The 20,234-nt window shown below is 42.6% G+C and overlaps 1 protein-coding gene across 1 annotated transcript in view; it reads right to left on the minus strand.

Annotated features, from left to right (window-relative positions):
* LOC134537765 (uncharacterized) overlaps window positions 1-14,277 on the minus strand; it is a 34,462-nt gene extending 20,185 nt beyond the window's left edge. Inside the window, exons 1-2 of the mRNA XM_063378586.1 lie at window positions 14,218-14,277; window positions 8,449-11,373 (exon numbers count right to left, since the gene is read on the minus strand). Coding sequence (XP_063234656.1) covers window positions 8,449-11,373; window positions 14,218-14,277 — 2,985 coding nt within the window. The remainder of the gene's footprint in view (window positions 1-8,448; window positions 11,374-14,217) is intronic.
* Between the last annotated feature and the right edge of the window lie 5,957 nt (window positions 14,278-20,234).

Genomic DNA, 20,234 nt, shown 5'->3' on the forward strand with positions numbered 1-20,234 from the left:
CAACTGTCACTTGCAAAGCAACACATGATTTTTGTTTACGAATACTGACATAGCTTATTGACAGAAAAACGGTGGCAGAAAGATGACGTACACTCTATTAGTACTACTTTTGAGAACTGCCATGTTTGAGACGGGTTACGTGACTATACCGCATTTGAATAGGTTTGGTGACTAGCAGAAATTACACAGTATATGTTGAAGTCTATCAGAACATCAAATCGCTTAGCTAAATTTACCTGCCTCTTATCATTCATAGCTCTTCGTTCGTGCCAGCAAGTAATGCGAATGACATATCACGGAGAATTAAGTTTTTATTTTTTGATGGAAACAAATACTTTATTTTTATCCATCAACAATTCATTGTTGAATTCAAAGAAAGGATATCTTATGCTAAATGAAAGTAGGATTGAGCATGACGGGTCAGTGGTTATAACTGTTGATTTTCTGTTTCAATTACTGGACGGTTCAGGGACTTTTTACCCCTCGGAAAATTTCCCACCTGAGTTCATGACTGAGTTTCGTGTTGTCTCTTCACTTCCTACACTGTTGAAGGCAATTGCAAACTTCCGCAGTATCACCCTGCAATGAAATCCTCAAGTGCACAAAACCAAACTCACAAAACTCAACACGTATGTTTAAACTTCTTTAAAACGCATTATTTAATCACCAGCAACGTTTGTCAACAAATAATAAAATTTTAAAAATATTGACAAACCTGTAATTTACTTGAATTTCTCAAGCTTGGCCAAGAGTTTCACCACTGACAATACAGGAGAAAAAATTATTTACATATTTGCCTACACAGTGCCGTGAAGTTAGGTATATTTCGTGGGGTTATTAGAAAATGTTGGAGAGTCCAGGTTCTGGAATCTGGTGTTTTTTGGTCATAACCAAGGCAGAGAGACGGTTTCAATGTCCAGCACTCAGAAAGTGCTCTCAGGTAGGCAAGTACAATTTTTTCTGATTGTTGACAGCAAAATACTTGTGCATGTTTCTGTTGGCCACCAACATTTCCCACGATGTATCATCGCTCTACAGCGGTAGCGGTCTGTAAACATTTAAGTCAGTTCGCTTTGCTGTGTATGCTTCGCCTTCCCCCGTCGTAAATCAGCCAGTAAGTTCCAGGTATTACATAACAGGGCGTATCCTCGCCCGGGGCTACCAAGGTCCTTGCAGTTACAGGCAACCCTCGGGATAATCATCGCAGAAGAATTTCCGGCAGCAGTCCTCCCCGATGCGCCTGTGTGTAAAAAACCACTTCCAGGCACCCGAGGCCGGGTCTTGTGACACAGAACGGGGAGAATAAATAACTTAGTAGCTGCGGGCGGCAACCCGGGGTTCGGTAAACGGCGTTTATTAGATTATAGGTAAATGCTCCAGCGAGTGGTTATTTTTTTTGCTACCATTCTTCTTATTCAATTTAGTGAATCAACGTGCCCCTACATGCACCACAAGAAAAAAATTTTACCAGGCGATGTTTGGGCAACGTGCGTGTTCTTCCTGCAGTAGCGTTATTAATTTAAATAAACTTAAAATGTAATTATGACAAACAAATAGACAAACAGTGCATGGCCCATAATTTATTTACAAATAATGCTTTTTATAATTAGTAATGATTTACATAAGTAAATTTAATGAACGTATATTTAATTTTCTACAACAAAGTACCCAACCTTAGCTCAGAATATTTAATGAAAACTGGACTTTTTTTCAGTTATAAAGAAAGAATTATCATTTTAAACCCAAGTTTTGATGACATCAGTGCCAATTTTAACAATATCTTCAGCCTCGATTGCATAAACGAATTTACTTGTTACTCATTGCATTTATTAATCACATTGAATTGTAATTATCTGTTGGCATTTTTCACCCTCGTTAGACGTACAGAAAATTAAATGTATAATTTTTTACGGGAAGTTTTACTGTATATTACGCAGGTTTGTTCTTTTTCACTCGTTCTCATGTATAACTGATGAATTGTTATTAGATTTTTTGGGATTTAATTTTCCTAAGGTAGGTGTACAAATAGTGGCCATATTTTTGCCGATTTTTGAAAGAAGAAAGTGTGGGATTAGTAAGACATTTCAAATTTAACTTTTTTAATATGTTTAAATTTTCGTAAAATGTTGCATGTGGGAAATATTTGGAACTTGATGATCCAAAAGTGGCCCGCGAGTGGTTCCAAAGGAGGCCCATGTACTATGTTTTAAAGGTTGACACGAACAAAAGAGGTACATAACAAAGAAACATGCTTTTCAATGAGTAAGACATTTCAATACATTCATGTGTATGTGGAACTTAGGCACTACATATCTTTACAGATATTGTAAAAATAATATTAATATTGAGGAAAATACTTTGAATATTATTGACATTGCTACATCTTCAAGTAAAATAACCTTATTTAGAAACCAACATGAAATTCTTTATATGTGTGTTGATAGTTGAGTTAAAAAGAAACAAAATTTAATAACATTTTACAAAATTAATTACAATATTGGCAAAATGAGCACATGAAGTTTGGAATTTTATCTTTGCTTGTTATACCTTCGCAGTCCTCATGAACAGATCTCTTGCATTGATTACACAGTCGCGTGTCACCCATTATGTACAGTTTACGTATATGACAATACCAGATATATTATGATTTTTTGTTGCTTACATCCCGCTGGTATATATACGTGTTTCAAATGTCACATATTTATGTTTCGTGGGTTCCTCCCTTTTTTGTGAGCGTTTCCTGCCGCAGGCACCAAACGTTTGTGTTGTTTTCCTGCATTTTTTTTTCTTTGATCAGTACTTATCTTGTAGTCTTGTCATGCATTTTGTATTGAAACAGACTTGCCACAACCTTTTGGGCGCGGTAGTTGATAGTTTTTTTTTTTTTCCTTATTTGTACACTTTTCTTCGCAGGAGCTTCAGGCGTGCGGAGAATATCAGCGATGGCGATGTTATGTTTGGAATGGCATCTGTTCCAAAATCAGTTATAACTTAGTCTTTTGAGGCTGAATTATGCAACGACACAACACTATTGCCAATTTAACTGTCACTATCTGTATACTCGTGCCTTATTACGGATTTTCTTTGCTGTTTGCTTTCGTGCATATCGTTTTACTACAACACTTGCTAAGTGCCTAAGGTCGGCTTGACTGAGAATGTCAACCAAGAAGTTGTTTGTTAATCTTTCTGTATTACAGTTGACAGCCTCCATGCTGTATTCATGTCTGTGAGTGAGTTTTCTATGCACGGAAACATAATTTGCAATTACAGAAGAGCCAAATAGGTAATATACCAGTTGCTTGAAGTCTTAAAGACTTTGCTCCCTAGTGGTTTCAAAAAATCACATTTGAAGAGAATTACTAGTGCCACAAAGCATTACCACATGAGACAATGGTAATATTCTTGCCATGGTCTGAAGTAATGTTATGCACATGACTTGCTTCTTTTCGAGCCAAAACAACTTGAGGTTTGGTAAACAAAATCTATTTCCCTTTCAGTCGACATTATAAATACACCAACGCTTCTGCGTTAAATCCAATTTGTTCATTACATTTGTTAGCTTTTCGGAATTATCCTTGAAAGTATCTATTTAGTTTCTGTGTTTTTGCTGGATTAAAATTTTGATATTTCCTTTTTTGCGAGATCAAGTTACCTCTGCAGAAACAATCTGAGCCATTTACTACCATACCAGCTTACCCCACTTGTGTGTTAAATGGATGCTTCATGTTTTTCATGGAACAGAAATTGTACACTGTTCACTTGAGTGCCTTGGATGTTAAAGGAATTCCTACATCTGCAAATCTATGAGTTATCCTTCAAAGCTCCATTTCCTGATCAACAGACAAAAATGGCTGACCTGTGATATTATCAGGGTTACCAGATGTTTGATGATTCTTACGTGTTCTTCTTGGAAAACCAAAAAGCTCAGCTGTCCTCCACATTGCCATTTTTTCCCGTTCAGAACTGCATCAATGGCTTTAGTTAGCTGTCCTTCATTCCATTGCCCAAATTTTTAGCCATATTTTTCTTAAACATAAACGTTCATGTAGAATTATCAGTAATTATTTAAAGCATTTAATAAAATTTACACATTATAGTTTTCATGATTACACTCAATATGTTATGAAAGTTTTGTTGTTCTTGATGATTTTAATCAGAATATTTACTAAACATTGAATAATGTAACTAAACCTGTGCCTTTTTTCTTAAAGTTTTGCAATTTTAATAATTTTTACATTTTATGTTGTTTTACTACTTCAAATAATATAATTATGATATAACATTGATAATAATGAAATAATTTCGTGAGCTAAAACATGTATTTACTGATTGTAACCATTTGCATAAACACGGAAATTGTACTGTTCCTAATGTAGCCTACTAGGCTTCCTAGGTGACCAACTATGGCCACTTAATGAACCTAGCAGGAAAGCACATTTAATTAATAAACTATTCCTCTCAAATCAATATATTTCGAATAACATTGAACATGCTTTATTTGTTTGAAAGCTCGTATACCAAACTTATGTTTGCTTGTATGTGTACTTACTTTTTTGACGATCTTCTACTCTTCCAAAAATAATACAAACCCACCTTGGCACTTCATGTCTCAACTAATGGTATCGTAATACCGTCCGATTTCATCTCACCTTTTTTATTTCTTGCATTCTAGGCTTTATCTGGACACCGTTTAAGAAGCAAGAGACATATGGTGATAATTTTCATAATTTTTATCTGAATCTCACATTGGGCCACCTTGTGGACACGGACCACCATTTATACACCCACCTTATTCTAGTCAGGGCATTTATACACCCACCTTATTCTAGTCAGGGCATTTATACACCCACCTTATTCTAGTCAGGGCATTTATATACCCGGCTTGTTTTATTCAGGGCATTTAAACACCCACCTTATTCTAGTCAGAGCTTTTATACACACACATTATTCTAGTCAGGGACATTTATACACCTACCTTATTCTAGTCAGGGCATTTTTACATCAACCTTATTCTAGTCAGGTCATTTATGCATCCGCCTTATTCCATTCAGGGCATTTAAACACCCACCTTATTCTAGCCAGGGCAGTTATACACCCACTTTATTCTAGTCGGGGGCATTTATATCCCCACCTTTTCCAGTCAGGGCGTTTTGGATTTTTGCTGATTCATGTGAAGTCATAACAACCTTTTGATAAAGCATTGATATAGTTTTAATGGAATATAATCTTGGGTAATTTAACTTTATGTTAATATTTCTTTGAAGCGAGAAATAAATTGAGAAAATATAAGTTACGGAAATTCTATGTTTTTCTAATCTATTCAGTCACGCCATTCAACCTATTGCTTCAATGTAAAAGGTGTTTTGAAAGTTATATCAAGGTTTGTCTCTGTTTTTATTAAATTATCAGCATAATATGATGGGGAAAATACTCTCCAGTGGTCTTTGATGTCGGTTGGATATTATGTTTTCTGGCACAAAATCATGATTCAATATTTTCCCTTAATGGCATTGTGATAATAGGACCACAAAGATTAGATTGGTCTCTAAACCACTTCTACGTCGATTCAGTGTACATAAATTGATGTGAATCATACCGCAGCCCATAGAACCAAGGTCGTAATGTAGCTGTTCCTATTATAATTTGCTATCTTAAAATTACTGATTTCATTAATTGTATTAAATTATTTCAAAAAGTGAAAGTATATATTTTTTGTTTAGTTAAACATATAAATTACAGTATTCATTCTCTGGAATGAAAAATAAAAGACTTATGAGTACTTTTAATTGGCATTATTTTTTTCCCCCTTTTTTTAAAATAATTGTGAGACTAATTTAAAAATTACGATTGCTTTTCATTTGCTAACCCAATTATCTTCCTTCGGGATAGTGAATAATCAAGTGATTTACTAAACGACTTTTTTTATATTTTATACTTGTAACATCAACTGTTGGTGTTCTATTTCTAAAAAAAATTACACATCGCATTTTAAGTTAATAGCAAAAAGCAGTAATTATACTGGAAATTAAAAAATCACAGCGGGATAGTTGTGTACCGATTAAAGCTACAAGCACAATTTTCAAACGTGAAACATTAAATTCTTCTTGTCATCATTTCCCGAATAACAGGTTTCTCGGGTTCCATTTTCCGAAACACGTCCGACGTGGAGATAATTTTGTGTAATAAGCGGGCAGTGGTTAGAGGTTTAATATGAAGTTATGAACACGAAGTTTTCCACCGCGTCGTAATTGGGCGTCGTGTTTTATTTTCTGTGTTCTTTCGCATGAAACTAAAACCCTTGCTAGAGGCATGATTCTTTCAGTCTAACACGTAAAAAATAGCTGTACCATATCCAAAAATGTGAGACATTGTAAGAGTCAAAGGAAAGAGGGAAGGGAAATTCCGAATATTATAAACTTAATTGTATAAATTAGATTGTTTTACTGAAATTCATTCAAAATTACGGTGGCTGCTCGAGTAGCTTAGGAAAATTCACCTCTTTAAGTTTATTCATCAAACATGATTCAACTAGCCAAATTTGGTTGATTGGGCTTATTTGAAAACTGAATTAAATAAATAGCGCTTTGCGTGTCTTAGCTTTAAATTAGAAACATCATCGGATCCAAATTCAAGAAATAACTGTTACTATCACTACGAGATTAGTATGTGGGAAGAAATGTCAGGTCACATACATACGTACCTACATGTATACATAAAATCATTCTACAATTCCAAGTCACTTCAGATTTTAATAATTTCGATTGCACGCTCGTAAATTATGATCACAGACTAAACATATAATATCCCAATACATCCATACAAATAAATAAAATTGAAGTTACTAGCTGTGACTTTCGAATTTTTTCGTACCTACTAATATTTTGCCTGTAGGAAATTAGATACCTAAGTGAAGTATAATTTTAAAAATTAGTTTATTGATTTGCTTGCGAAATGAGCTAACTCAAATATATGTTTCGTACATAAAATGTATATAATTTTATATTTATTATTAATATATCATTCCAGACATAATTTATTACTTACTTTATTGTGATATCTCCGATGGTTCCAAGTTATGATAATTATATACTGAAAATTGATTTCCGTAAGCATTATAATACGAAGTTTTAATTTTATTGTTTCTTAATTGTATATCTACTGTACGTATTAATAAACTCATTATTTTAAATTATTTTATTGAAGATTAAAATTGACACAAAACATTATACATACTATTACAATTAATAGCGTTATAGCAATAAATAACGGCTTTCACACATTTGGTTTGACGGATACAGAGAAACTTCATGCTTTATTTTTGTTTAAAATTAATTTATTATTAGTTCTATTTCGATTGTAAACTCATATTTATAAACGCAGTATGTCCATAAAATAATGTCCCAGTTATAAATTTTAATAGTATCAACTGTAAGCATTGTAGAGTGTTGGTTCAAGGTCACAATTAAAGAATAACTCAAACAGTTTTAGATAAGCGCATACGCGAGTACTGCTTTGTTTTCTCGCTTGCAACGCCACCTACGCAAAATGACAATACTTGAGCGTAATAAGTAGAGGGAGAACCCTTAAACTTTATTTGGCAACAGGGGGGAGCCCCTCCCCATTGGAATCTCTTTGTACGAGAGTGGTTGAACGTAGAAGTTCCTGACCGTTGGATTGGTCTTAATGGTCGAGACGACAGAGTATGTTTTCGCTGGCCTCTACGTTCACCTGATGTAACGCCAAGCGATTTTTTCCTTTGGGGCTTTATAAAAGTTCATGTCTACGTCCCGCCGCTACCTAATGATTTGCCAGAGTCGAGACACAGAATTGAGGAGGCTATTGCTTCCATTACTCCGGACGTGTTAACCAAAGTGTGGGAGAATTGGACATTAGGTTGGATGTAAGCCGATAACTAAAGGTGCACATATTTGACATTTATGAGAAAAACTAGGTTAGCTTATCTTCAATATGATGTATGGTTTGTTGTATATAAACTAAATTAAACTGTTATAATATACCATTGAAACTGGAATAATAATTTATGTACATGCTGTATAATAATAATTTATGATAATTGTTTTGTATATTGATAAATAAATTCCATTCAATAACTTCTGTCATTGTGGATTTTGAATTTGTTGGTCTAGAAAATGTTTAAAGTTTTTTTCCCTTGCTAAAAAACCTATGTGAATTCTTCTATCCAGGCGAAGTTGCGGGCCTAGCTAGTTTTAAATAAAGGGAACTAAATCCTCTTATTGTACCCAATGAGCGCGCCTGAGTAAGAAAGGAAACACGTGGCCTGCGCGGGAACAGGGCCCGGTGTATTGCAAGTTTAATTTTAACGACAGTGTGGTACAGGAGCGTCTCGCCGGGCACACGCGGTGTGGTACAGGAGCGTCTCGCCGGGCACACACGCTGTGGTACAGGAGCGTCTCGCCGGGCACACACGCTGTGGTACAGGAGCGTCTCGCCGGGCACACACGCTGTGGTACAGGAGCGTCTCGCCGGGCACACACGGTGTGGTACAGAAGCGTCTCGCCGGGCACACGCGGTGTGGTACAGGAGCAACTCGCCGGGCACACACGGTGTGGTACAGTAGCGTCTCGCCGGGCACACACGGTGTGGTACAGGAGCGTCTCGCCGGGCACACACGCTGTGGTACAGGAGCGTCTCGCCGGGCACACACGCTGTGGTACAGGAGCGTCTCGCCGGGCACACACGCTGTGGTACAGGAGCGTCTCGCCGGGCACACACGGTGTGGTACAGGAGCGTCTCGCCGGGCACACACGCTGTGGTACAGGAGCGTCTCGCCGGGCACACGCGCTGTGGTACAGGAGCGTCTCGCCGGGCACACGCGGTGTGGTACAGGAGCGTCTCGCCGGGCACACACGGTGTGGTACAGGAGCGTCTCGCCGGGCACACACGGTGTGGTACAGGAGCGTCTCGCCGGGCACACACGGTGTGGTACAGGAGCGTCTCGCCGGGCACACACGGTGTGGTACAGGAGCGTCTCGCCGGGCACACACGGTGTGGTACAGGAGCATCTCCCCGGGCACACGCGGTGTGGTACAGGAGCGTCTCGCCGGGCACACACGGTGTGGTACAGGAGCGTCTCGCCGGGCACACACGGTGTGGTACAGGAGCGTCTCGCCGGGCACACACGGTGTGGTACAGGAGCGTCTCGCCGGGCACACACGGTGTGGTACAGGAGCATCTCCCCGGGCACACGCGGTGTGGTACAGGAGCGTCTCGCCGGGCACACACGCTGTGGTACAGGAGCGTCTCGCCGGGCACACGCGGTGTGGTACAGGAGCGTCTCGCCGGGCACACGCGGTGTGGTACAGGAGCGTCTCGCCGGGCACACACGGTGTGGTACAGGAGCGTCTCGCCGGGCACACACGGTGTGGTACAGGAGCGTCTCGCCGGGCACACACGGTGTGGTACAGGAGCGTCTCGCCGGGCACACGCGGTGTGGTACAGGAGCGTCTCCCCGGGCACACGCGGTGTGGTACAGGAGCGTCTCGCCGGGCACACACGGTGTGGTACAGGAGCGTCTCGCCGGGCACACACGGTGTGGTACAGGAGCGTCTCGCCGGGCACACGCGGTGTGGTACAGGAGCGTCTCGCCGGGCACACGCGGTGTGGTACAGGAGCGTCTCGCCGGGCACACGCGGTGTGGTACAGGAGCGTCTCCCCGGGCACACGCGGTGTGGTACAGGAGCGTCTCGCCGGGCACACGCGCTGTGGTACAGGAGCGTCTCGCCGGGCACACGCGGTGTGGTACAGGAGCGTCTCGCCGGGCACACGCGGTGTGGTACAGGAGCGTCTCGCCGGGCACACACGCTGTGGTACAGGAGCGTCTCGCCGGACACACACGGTGTGGTACAGGAGCGTCTCGCCGGGCACACACGGTGTGGTACAGGAGCGTCTCGCCGGGCACACACGGTGTGGTACAGGAGCGTCTCGCCGGGCACACGCGGTGTGGTACAGGAGCGTCTCGCCGGGCACACACGCTGTGGTACAGGAGCGTCTCGCCGGGCACACGCGGTGTGGTACAGGAGCGTCTCGCCGGGCACACACGCTGTGGTACAGGAGCGTCTCGCCGGGCACACACGGTGTGGTACAGGAGCGTCTCGCCGGGCACACACGGTGTGGTACAGGAGCGTCTCGCCGGGCACACGCGGTGTGGTACAGGAGCGTCTCGCCGGGCACACGCGGTGTGGTACAGGAGCGTCTCGCCGGGCACACGCGGTGTGGTACAGGAGCGTCTCGCCGGGCACACACGCTGTGGTACAGGAGCGTCTCGCCGGGCACACACGGTTTGGTACAGGAGCGTCTCGCCGGGCACACGCGCTGTGGTACAGGAGCGTCTCGCCGGGCACACGCGGTGTGGTACAGGAGCGTCTCGCCGGGCACACGCGGTGTGGTACAGGAGCGTCTCGCCGGGCACACGCGGTGTGGTACAGGAGCGTCTCGCCGGGCACACGCGGTGTGGTACAGGAGCGTCTCGCCGGGCACACACGCTGTGGTACAGGAGCGTCTCGCCGGGCACACACGGTGTGGTACAGGAGCGTCTCGCCGGGCACACACGGTGTGGTACAGGAGCGTCTCGCCGGGCACACACGGTGTGGTACAGGAGCGTCTCGCCGGGCACACACGCTGTGGTACAGGAGCGTCTCGCCGGGCACACACGGTGTGGTACAGGAGCGTCTCGCCGGGCACACACGCTGTGGTACAGGAGCGTCTCGCCGGGCACACGCGGTGTGGTACAGGAGCGTCTCGCCGGACACACACGGTGTGGTACAGGAGCGTCTCGCCGGGCACACACGCTGTGGTACAGGAGCGTCTCGCCGGGCACACGCGGTGTGGTACAGGAGCGTCTCGCCGGGCACACGCGGTGTGGTACAGGAGCGTCTCGCCGGGCACACGCGGTGTGGTACAGGAGCGTCTCGCCGGGCACACGCGGTGTGGTACAGGAGCGTCTCGCCGGGCACACGCGCTGTGGTACAGGAGCGTCTCGCCGGGCACACGCGGTGTGGTACAGGAGCGTCTCGCCGGGCACACACGCTGTGGTACAGGAGCGTCTCGCCGGGCACACACGGTGTGGTACAGGAGCGTCTCGCCGGGCACACACGGTGTGGTACAGGAGCGTCTCGCCGGGCACACGCGCTGTGGTACAGGAGCGTCTCGCCGGGCACACGCGGTGTGGTACAGGAGCGTCTCGCCGGGCACACGCGGTGTGGTACAGGAGCGTCTCGCCGGGCACACACGCTGTGGTACAGGAGCGTCTCGCCGGGCACACACGGTGTGGTACAGGAGCGTCTCGCCGGGCACACACGGTGTGGTACAGGAGCGTCTCGCCGGGCACACACGCTGTGGTACAGGAGCGTCTCGCCGGGCACACGCGGTGTGTGCAGAGCTACGGAAGAAACCACGCCGTTCGAAAACTGCTCCAGATATCCGAGTGGGGTGTGCATTTAAGAATACGTACGCTGAGGCTGATTCTGTATTTCGTTTTTAAACTGCAATTTTAGGGGAGTGTAAATTTCTGAAACGCGTGTTTTTAGAATAATATTGTTTTTTTTTTAGAACCAAAAGTCCGTTACAGATTTTTATAATCACTCGAGGGACATGCATTTAAACGTCACACAATGTTCCGGTCTCCGCTCATGCGTGCCGACGAGGCTGCGCGCCAGCTGAGAGGCGACAGCTACTGGGCTCCGAAGCCACGACCCTCGCCGCCAGGGTCGCCGAGGCACCTGGCAGGTCCGGTGTCAGTTCAGCTGCTCCGGGTGCGCGCGGAATCAGACAAGACGCAACGAGACACATTGTGCAATTATTTTTGGAAACGGAACAGAAATATTAATGTAAAATTACATGTATTTGTAATTTTTCCGTTTGTATGAAAACAACTGTATCGCTACAAAACAGTGTTCGCAGTAATACCTTTGAATATATATACTGTATAGAAGTCGCGAGTGGATAGGATTTACTCTACGTTTTTCAGAAGCTTATGAGGAGCAGCTTGGGAACTTCACCGCTGCAGGGCGCTGCCGTAACGCCCTGTATCGTCTTAGTTGTTATTTACACGTTAGAGCGCAGCGCTGTCGCCTGCTGTCATTCTCCGCACCCTTCATCCATCATTCACTGCAGCTCAACGTCGTTCTTCGGGAGGTGGAAGGGGTGTTTGAAGAGTTCGACACTTGTCCGCCAGGGACCACCACAAGTCGATGCCCTAGAGATGGTGGCGATTGCGGCGGTGAATTAACCAACTACCTCAAAACCGTATTAGAAATTTTAACCTGGGCTGGCGACTTCTATACAGTATATATATTCAAAGGTCGGATTCTTACTCAGGCATTTATGCTTCGTGTTGTCCCAGTACCTCCAATAGTCAAAGTTATTTGTAAACTCTTCCCTAAATAGCTTTCCAGTATTAACTGCGCACATTTATAAGAATGGAACAACAAGATAAGGAAAATTTGTAGTATTCTATTATCTTTTAGATGGTTTAAAAAAATAATGCGCCAATTTTCGTAAAAAAAAAATAGCATTACCTCGAAAAAAGTATTTCATATATGCAAAAATAACCATAGCCATGTGTTGTAAAAAAATACAATGTTTCTTGTAGTGTTACAAGCTATTTCGTGGCACCTTTTTTTCCAAAGGAAGCACAGAAATGTTTTCTGTGCGCGGCGCGACACCGCATGCTACCTCGCGGCAGCTTGTCTCCGTGTTTTCGTTGCATTATTTCTTCACACATTCTTGAAATGAAATTGCTGTGATACTCCTTCAAAGATGGATTATAGAAAGTAGGTATTTTCTGTACTAAACATACTAATCGATCCTGCATCCAGCTGAAATATTGAGGAAAATTCAATTAAAATACTTTAACATATTTGTTTAAATAAAATTTAAAATTTAAAACATTATTTAACTAATCAGCTATAAACACACTACGGCGTGTTTTTTACAATATTTTTGTACTTGTGCATGCGCATAATTCTGCAGCCATTAGACAGTCTGCGTGCAACGAAGTTGGAGCTGTCATTCGATGTCGTCACCTCGTGTCTGATAGCGACAGTTGTGTGGCGTCGTGCCGTCTGATTCTGTGTGCATTGCTTGTATATAAATACTTGGAAGTCAACTACTAATCAGTAGAGACCTGCAAAATTCGCGGATTCATTTCGTGATATGCTACAATTCAAATAATTATACCTTAGCGCTGCTTCTACCACTGGTTCACTGTTAATCTGGATTAATGAGGGCCAATTAGAGACCCTTGCTCAAAGAAGTGTCGAATCACAGACACTCAGTCGAGACGACTCACAAGTCAGCAGCCAATGAACAGGTGGCATTTGCCCGAGTGTGTAGAGTGTAGTAGAGTCTATCCTGGAGGTCACTGAATCCGCGAATTTTGCAGGTCTCTACTAATCAGGTAAAATGTGGCTTTGTCTCGTGTCGTGCCTCATTATGTATGTATGCCCGGCCTTAGATTTCTGTTTTGATTTTTTTTTTGTCAAGCCGCGTCCACACGTCCACACGTGTGTAACGTAACCTCTGCGCGTGGATTGAACTCGTCCGTTTGTACGAGCGTCCGTACCCCGGTCGGCAGGAGCACGTCAGTGTGACATGGATGACATGCGCGAAAGCGACGCAGCGTCCCGACGATTGTCGGTGTTCCATCGTCACGTCAGAGAAAGTTAAGGCGCGTACACACTTATCGCAACGTAACTCCGTCGCGTAAAAGTTTTGAGAGTGCGCACCGCACTAACACGATACGTTCAACTGGTGACGTAGTTTTCTCTCGAACCGAAAATTTCACCCCCACGAACATGCAAGTGTTCCATGTTCCCTGCCAATCAAGTGCTTACAGTTAAGTCGTGTAAGTGGCTGCCTCAGCCACAGTTGACAACGAAGGGGAAAAAGTCATAGATTATTACACACAACATTTTGTAATTAATTTTATTAGAATACTTAACAACTAAACACATAGTATTTATCTTAGTAACGCATTGAATTTTTTCCAATAACGTCATACTAAACCTACAAAATAAAAAACTACAATATATTGATTCACGCATTTTTTTGTTTCCAGTGCTCTTTTTTTATATTAGCGTCTTCCTGTATTAGGGCTGCTAAGAAACATGTCATATTTTTCGTGCATGCAGCTATAGCGTCCCATTGCAAAACATTCGAATAAAATATTGAGGATGCCTTGTACTTGTTTTCGCACAGAGCAGTCAACTGCAAAGCCGTCTCCTCGGGCCAGCCCATGATGGCTGGACGCTGTGTGAATGCACGAAAGTAGTGGAAAGCTATAAGCGAGGTTCGGCTCGAATGCACGTCCAGGCTCGTCGCTTTCGCGCATGTCATCCATGTCACACTGACGTGCTCCCCACGGGGTTACGGACGCTCGTCCAAACGGACGTTGGGATTGCGTTACGCACGCGTGCACCGAAAAAAAATGTGCTTTTACAAAAGATCCCTTTGAAAACCAGTTGCCAATAAATTATTTGAAATACTATAAGAAAGATATTGTAACTTTGAACAATACATAGCTATGGTTATTTTTTCATGTATAAAGTACGTTTATCGAGATAATACTGAGTATTTCTTACGAAAATTGGCGCATAACACTGGTCGACATGATTTTTGAAACGATGATGAGAATGATCGTTTTGAGTTCCTTTAAGTAGTTATTGAAAACACTTTTTCACAGAAATGGCCTATACCATGTCCCATTTTCAAGTACTTCGAATTGGACAAGGTAGGAATTACCACAAGGTCGTAAAGAATGTATTTCCACAGTATTATACGAACCTTTAAGGACAGTTTTATAGAGGAAAATCTATGTTCAATAATTGGACAAACATTTTGAAATAAAAAAATATATTTCAAAATATGCTTAATATAAGCATAATTTCCTTATCAATCGATTTCATAGGACGGGAGGGGTAACGTTTCTTCCCAAAATGTTATGTTTGACGTAAGATTTTTCTATTAATCGATATAACTTTACTTGTCTATTGTTTTCTATAGTTTAGTTTATTTCTGTCTCGTTTATAGTACAGTCAAGTTTTAAGTCGATTTTATATAAAATGGCAATTTATAGTCGTCGATATTCCAAAAATCCACCGGATAAGATTGGTTATGTATGCGGACGATTTATTTTAAAGTCACTAGCTCGATATATAGGCCTATCAGTGGATGTTAAAAAATACCTATCTTTTATATTTTAAGGGTCAAATTGAAGGTCAAGTTAAAAGTTTGGATTCTCATGTTTGCTGTGAGTTTCCACGTTAATTTAGTGCAGTAGCTACATCGCATGAAAAAGTCTACGCCGTTTGCAGTTCCTATGGTGTGGAGAGAACCTACTGACCATTTACCTACTGACCATGTACATACTGACCATGTACCAACTGACCATGTAAGTGATTGCTATTTTTGCATCACTAAAACAGAAGGTATTTCAAAAAATCCAAATTCAGGATCCAATTTTCCTTCTGCACTTAGGCCAGTTCCACATAGACAGGAACTAGCGGTACCGATTGTGCCTTTAAACCTGGACTACGTTGCTTCCCGGTGATTCTAATTCCTCATGAGGATCTGATCCACAACTTTCTGAGGACACCAGTTGTGACCCAACATTTTCACCAACTACCATAGAATCCCTCACTTAATAACTCAGAGAGAATTAATTGATTTGGTACGTGACCTGGGAGTGTCAAAACAAAAAATCGGAGTTTCCTGGTTCCAAACTTCAACTGTGGAACCTATTAGATAATGTAAATGTATGACTTAACGGAAAACGGGATGTAACATTATAAAGATTTTGAAGTGAAACTTTTTTTCTGGGGGAGTGGCGTTAACAATTTTCGAGTGTTACGAAAATTCCGATTGCGTAAGGGGAAATTTATATGTATGTGGTGTGGGAACCAGGAGAGGAGGGGAATAGTTAGGTATATGGGGGGGGGGGGAACTAACAGTGGAGACGGCACGGCACAAATCTTTGCACACACTTGCACAACTTTTTCACACACTTGCACACACTTTAAAAACACTTACACACACCTTTGCACAAACTTAGGCACACACTTGCACAAACTTGCACACTTTTGCACACTAACACATTCTTTTTGAACACTTACACGTAATTTTGCACACTTTCACACACATTAGCACACTTTTACACTATTTGCACTCTTGAAAATTGTTGTACACTTGCACCCCTTTCCACAATTGCACACTTTTGCACACTTGCACACTTGCACTCTTGCAATCTTGCACCCTCGTACACTGGCACACTTGCGCTCATGCCATCTTGTGCACTCGCGTTCTCGCGCACTTGCGCACTTTCATGTGCGCGGTTGTTTCTTGGGGGTTGACGTCGCGCTATCCCCACTCCGGGGCCGTTGGCGCGGTCGGTGATCGCTAGAGCAGCCTTGAGCGGGCTCCACGTGGCGGCGTGCGGCTCAGGTTGAACCCCGCCATGCTGCAGGGATAGGCGGGTCGCGGCGGTAGGCACCCGCCTGCGCCTGACGCCATCCCGACTTGGGCAGAGGGCAACACAACTGGGTTTGAGGTTATTGTGAACCGCGCCACTGGCCATATTCGAAAGAAATTATTATTTCATGTATGTATTATTAATTTAATTACTGCTGGTATACTGCTTTTCATGCTTTAGTTTGACATTGGTAATTATTTGTCACGAATAATTATTTAATTAACTAAATCACACACCTTATTATAGTTATGAGCCCACGAGTGTGTAAATAAGTTAATTTCAATTAAGAGGCGTGAATATTTCTCGATCGGAATGTAGCTGTGAGTGACTGTGGCTCAACAAAGTAGCATTGAGCTATGTCCTATTCGTATGCCATGTAGTCACTTTCACATGCCAGATACCTACCTCAGACTACACACGTCCAATTGGACACTTTATTTAAAGCAATTGACAAAGAAGGTAATGTTTTCAGTACCTAAATGAAATATTTTCTAAATAAGTGATGCAAAACTAGAACAAGGCATGTTTATTGAACCTGAAATAAGGAATTTTTTAAAGAAAATGTAATTGGCACTTTGGAAGTGTTTTGTAAGTGCAGTGAAAGGGTTTCTGGACAACAAGAGAGATGAAAATTTGAAGAAAAAAAAAACATCATAGACGAACTCTTGAAAGCCTATGAAATACTAGGGTGTCAAATGTCCAAAATGCATATTTTACACTCACATTTGTTGCTTTTTTTTTCCTGAAAATTTTGGTGCAGTAAGAGACGAACAAAGTGAGAGACACCAGGACATCAGGACGATAAAAACAAGATACCAGGGACCCATCTAAGTTGGGTGATTATTGCTGGTTTTTAAAAAGAAACCATGCTACAAAACACACGAGGAAAAAGTGAAAGTTTTTTTCGCTGCATATCTCATGTAGTTTATTTTTTGTACGCATAATCCTGAGTAATTTCTTTGCATATATTAACAAATTTTACATGGTTTTATTAAAAAAATATTTTTCTATATCAAATTGTAAAAATACGTCGTCTCAATTTTTCCCGTCAACCTGTAACAAAAAAAAACTGTACGTGGTACAGTAGTTTGCTTATAATTTTCAGATTTTGAACTACAAAATACTTCTTATACACCAATTTTCATCAATGTTTTTCAAAAGAGTTTAATTTAGCTGACCTTTGTAATTTTTTATTTTAATTTATGTTTACATATTTCTTTTTCCAAACTATGACAAATATAACAGAATATTCAAAAATTCTTCTTTATTTTGTTTTATCATGTTTATTAATGTGCGTAGTTAATACTGCGCACATTAATAAGCTATTCGGGAGACGGCTTACAAATTACTTTAACTATTGGAGGCACTGGGACAACACAAAGCATAAATTCCCGGGTAAGAACCTGAACCCAGTATTACTGTGAACACTATATTGTAGTGATGCAGTTGTTTTCATGTAATGTGAAAGTTTAGAAATATCTGTAGTTCCACATGAATGTTTCTGTTCCATATGTATATAACATGGTGTGGTGTAGCCTGTTCATAATACATCTCCGCCCCCGGGGCGTCTCGGGGAGCGGAAAGGGCAAGTGCCCCGGTAATTAGTAATTAGCGGGTTGTTCTCGGGCCACCAAGCCGTCATTTGTCAGAGCCGGGTTTACACAATGAGGTCGCGGGGCCGCCGCCGCGGCCATCCATCACCGCGCGGCGCGCCGGCGATATGCCTCGGGAGATGGATGGACCGCCTCGCGCGTTCCCCCTCCCCTCGCCCGCCGATAGGCGTGGCTTCGCGTCCCGCGCCTAATTAACAGCTCCGGGCCACACGCGCGGCCCAGCGCGGCTTGGCGCAGTGTTATCTCTGCACTTCCCTCCCGCTTCAACTAGGTTCCCAGCGGACCCCAGTGCTAGGGCCTCTAACCGACCAACTGCCCACCCGCGACAAGCCAAACTGCACCAACTCGCGATTGGGCAGTTTAAATTAATTAACTCTTAACCCCTGAAGCATAGATGCTGGAGCTACGGTTTTGCAATAACAGATTGGATAATTTCGCTAACTGCCGACCGCCTCTTACTGGCGACAGGCGACCTGCCGCTCTATCCCTTCTGGAGTGAGTCCCGATGCTCCAGTTCGCGATTAATTAACGTAAAACTTACAATGAGTATCATTAATATGCCCTCGACACCGTCTTCCTCCCCACAGTTTGAAGCACACGTTCTGACTGGCGGCCGTTGGGCGACAAATGCTGTCATTCACCGCCAGGGCGCATGCGCCACTGGTACAATCCAGACGCGCACAAACACCAATGCGAGCCGCAAAGCCCAAGCTCCCGACCCCAGCATGGCTGTAACTCTGCCCCTGACCAACTCTTATCCTGGACCATCCTTCTTGCCCTGTACTGAACCCGCCTGCTTAATGCTTGCAACAATTTAACCCCGCATGAATGAGTTATAGTCTAGGGTTATAGGGGAGGTAGTCATAGCTTCAATCGCTGCCATGGCTGGCCAATCCCAGAACAAAGCACACGATGAATGCTACACTCTTTGTATGGCTGACACCCAGCCTGATCAGGCGTAAAGGCTTCGGCCTGGGACGCACCTAGATTCATCCCTAACCCAGATCCCTCCGAAACAAATACACTTAGTTGTGGTTAGGTTAAGGGGAAAAAATTGTAAATGTTTTTCCGCACCTTGCGAAAAACACGTGAACGGAACAAGTCGAGCAAGAAAGCAAAGTACGACTCTCTTTGCTCTCCGAACTAAAAATAAATAAATGAAGTCAGTTTAATAGTTTCCGAAAGTAGTAACCTAACAACAGTGCAACGTTTTTTTTTTCTGTAAAGATTTTTTGTAAACATCATTCACGTATTCACAAATCGGATGTGTCGCTTCGCATTATAAAGATGGGAATGGGTTACCATTGGTACTAATTTTGAGAACCTTCAAATTTGAGACAAGTTACGTGACGCAAACTTCATATCGCAATGAAAAATTCTGCAGAGAACTCGCTTAAAAAAACTGCGAGCCTTTAAACTTGCCAAGCTTACGGCGAATTGTTTCACTTTTTATGATTTTCTTCTAATATAAAAAATGCTAGAAATGTGTTTAATTCAAATTTAACATTCATTTGGAATAAACCGCTGATTGGGAACACATTCCAAAGTATTCACAGGTATATTTAGTAAAACAAAATAAAATTTAAAAAATACACAATAATATACGTAGTTTAGAGTGGGGAAAATAGGTCCGGAAGGACAACCGAAATAATTAAATATCGTTTTATTTATCACTAATATTTACAATATTTAATCATCTATCCACACAGTAATCACGCTTTTAAAGACACATTTTTATGGTGTGAAATGACCCCTCCCCCATAACATTCTTGTCGCTAGTGCCAGCTTTAGAGATGCCTGACGCCTGTGGTATAGGCAATCCGGCGTGCAATCAAGAAAAACGTGTCACACTGTAAAAAAAAACTCCAATATCAACAGCGGATGTGCGTCATCGGAAATCCGCCATTGTCACGAGCGACCATAAGTTTTTAGGAGCATGTTCTGAAATACGACGACAAAACCCTGACTTAGAAATTAATTTTAATGACAAAATTTTTAACAAATCTTTGATATTACTGGAAGATAAATGTTTAGCAATATCTAACCAAACGCTAATAAAATTGGGAGTTCAGTCGCCTAAACGAAGTCATTTGGATACTATGAACAGTGAATTT

This window comes from Bacillus rossius, chromosome 1 (assembly GCF_032445375.1).
Source record: "Bacillus rossius redtenbacheri isolate Brsri chromosome 1, Brsri_v3, whole genome shotgun sequence".
In the NCBI taxonomy this organism is placed as follows: Eukaryota; Metazoa; Arthropoda; class Insecta; order Phasmatodea; family Bacillidae; genus Bacillus; species Bacillus rossius.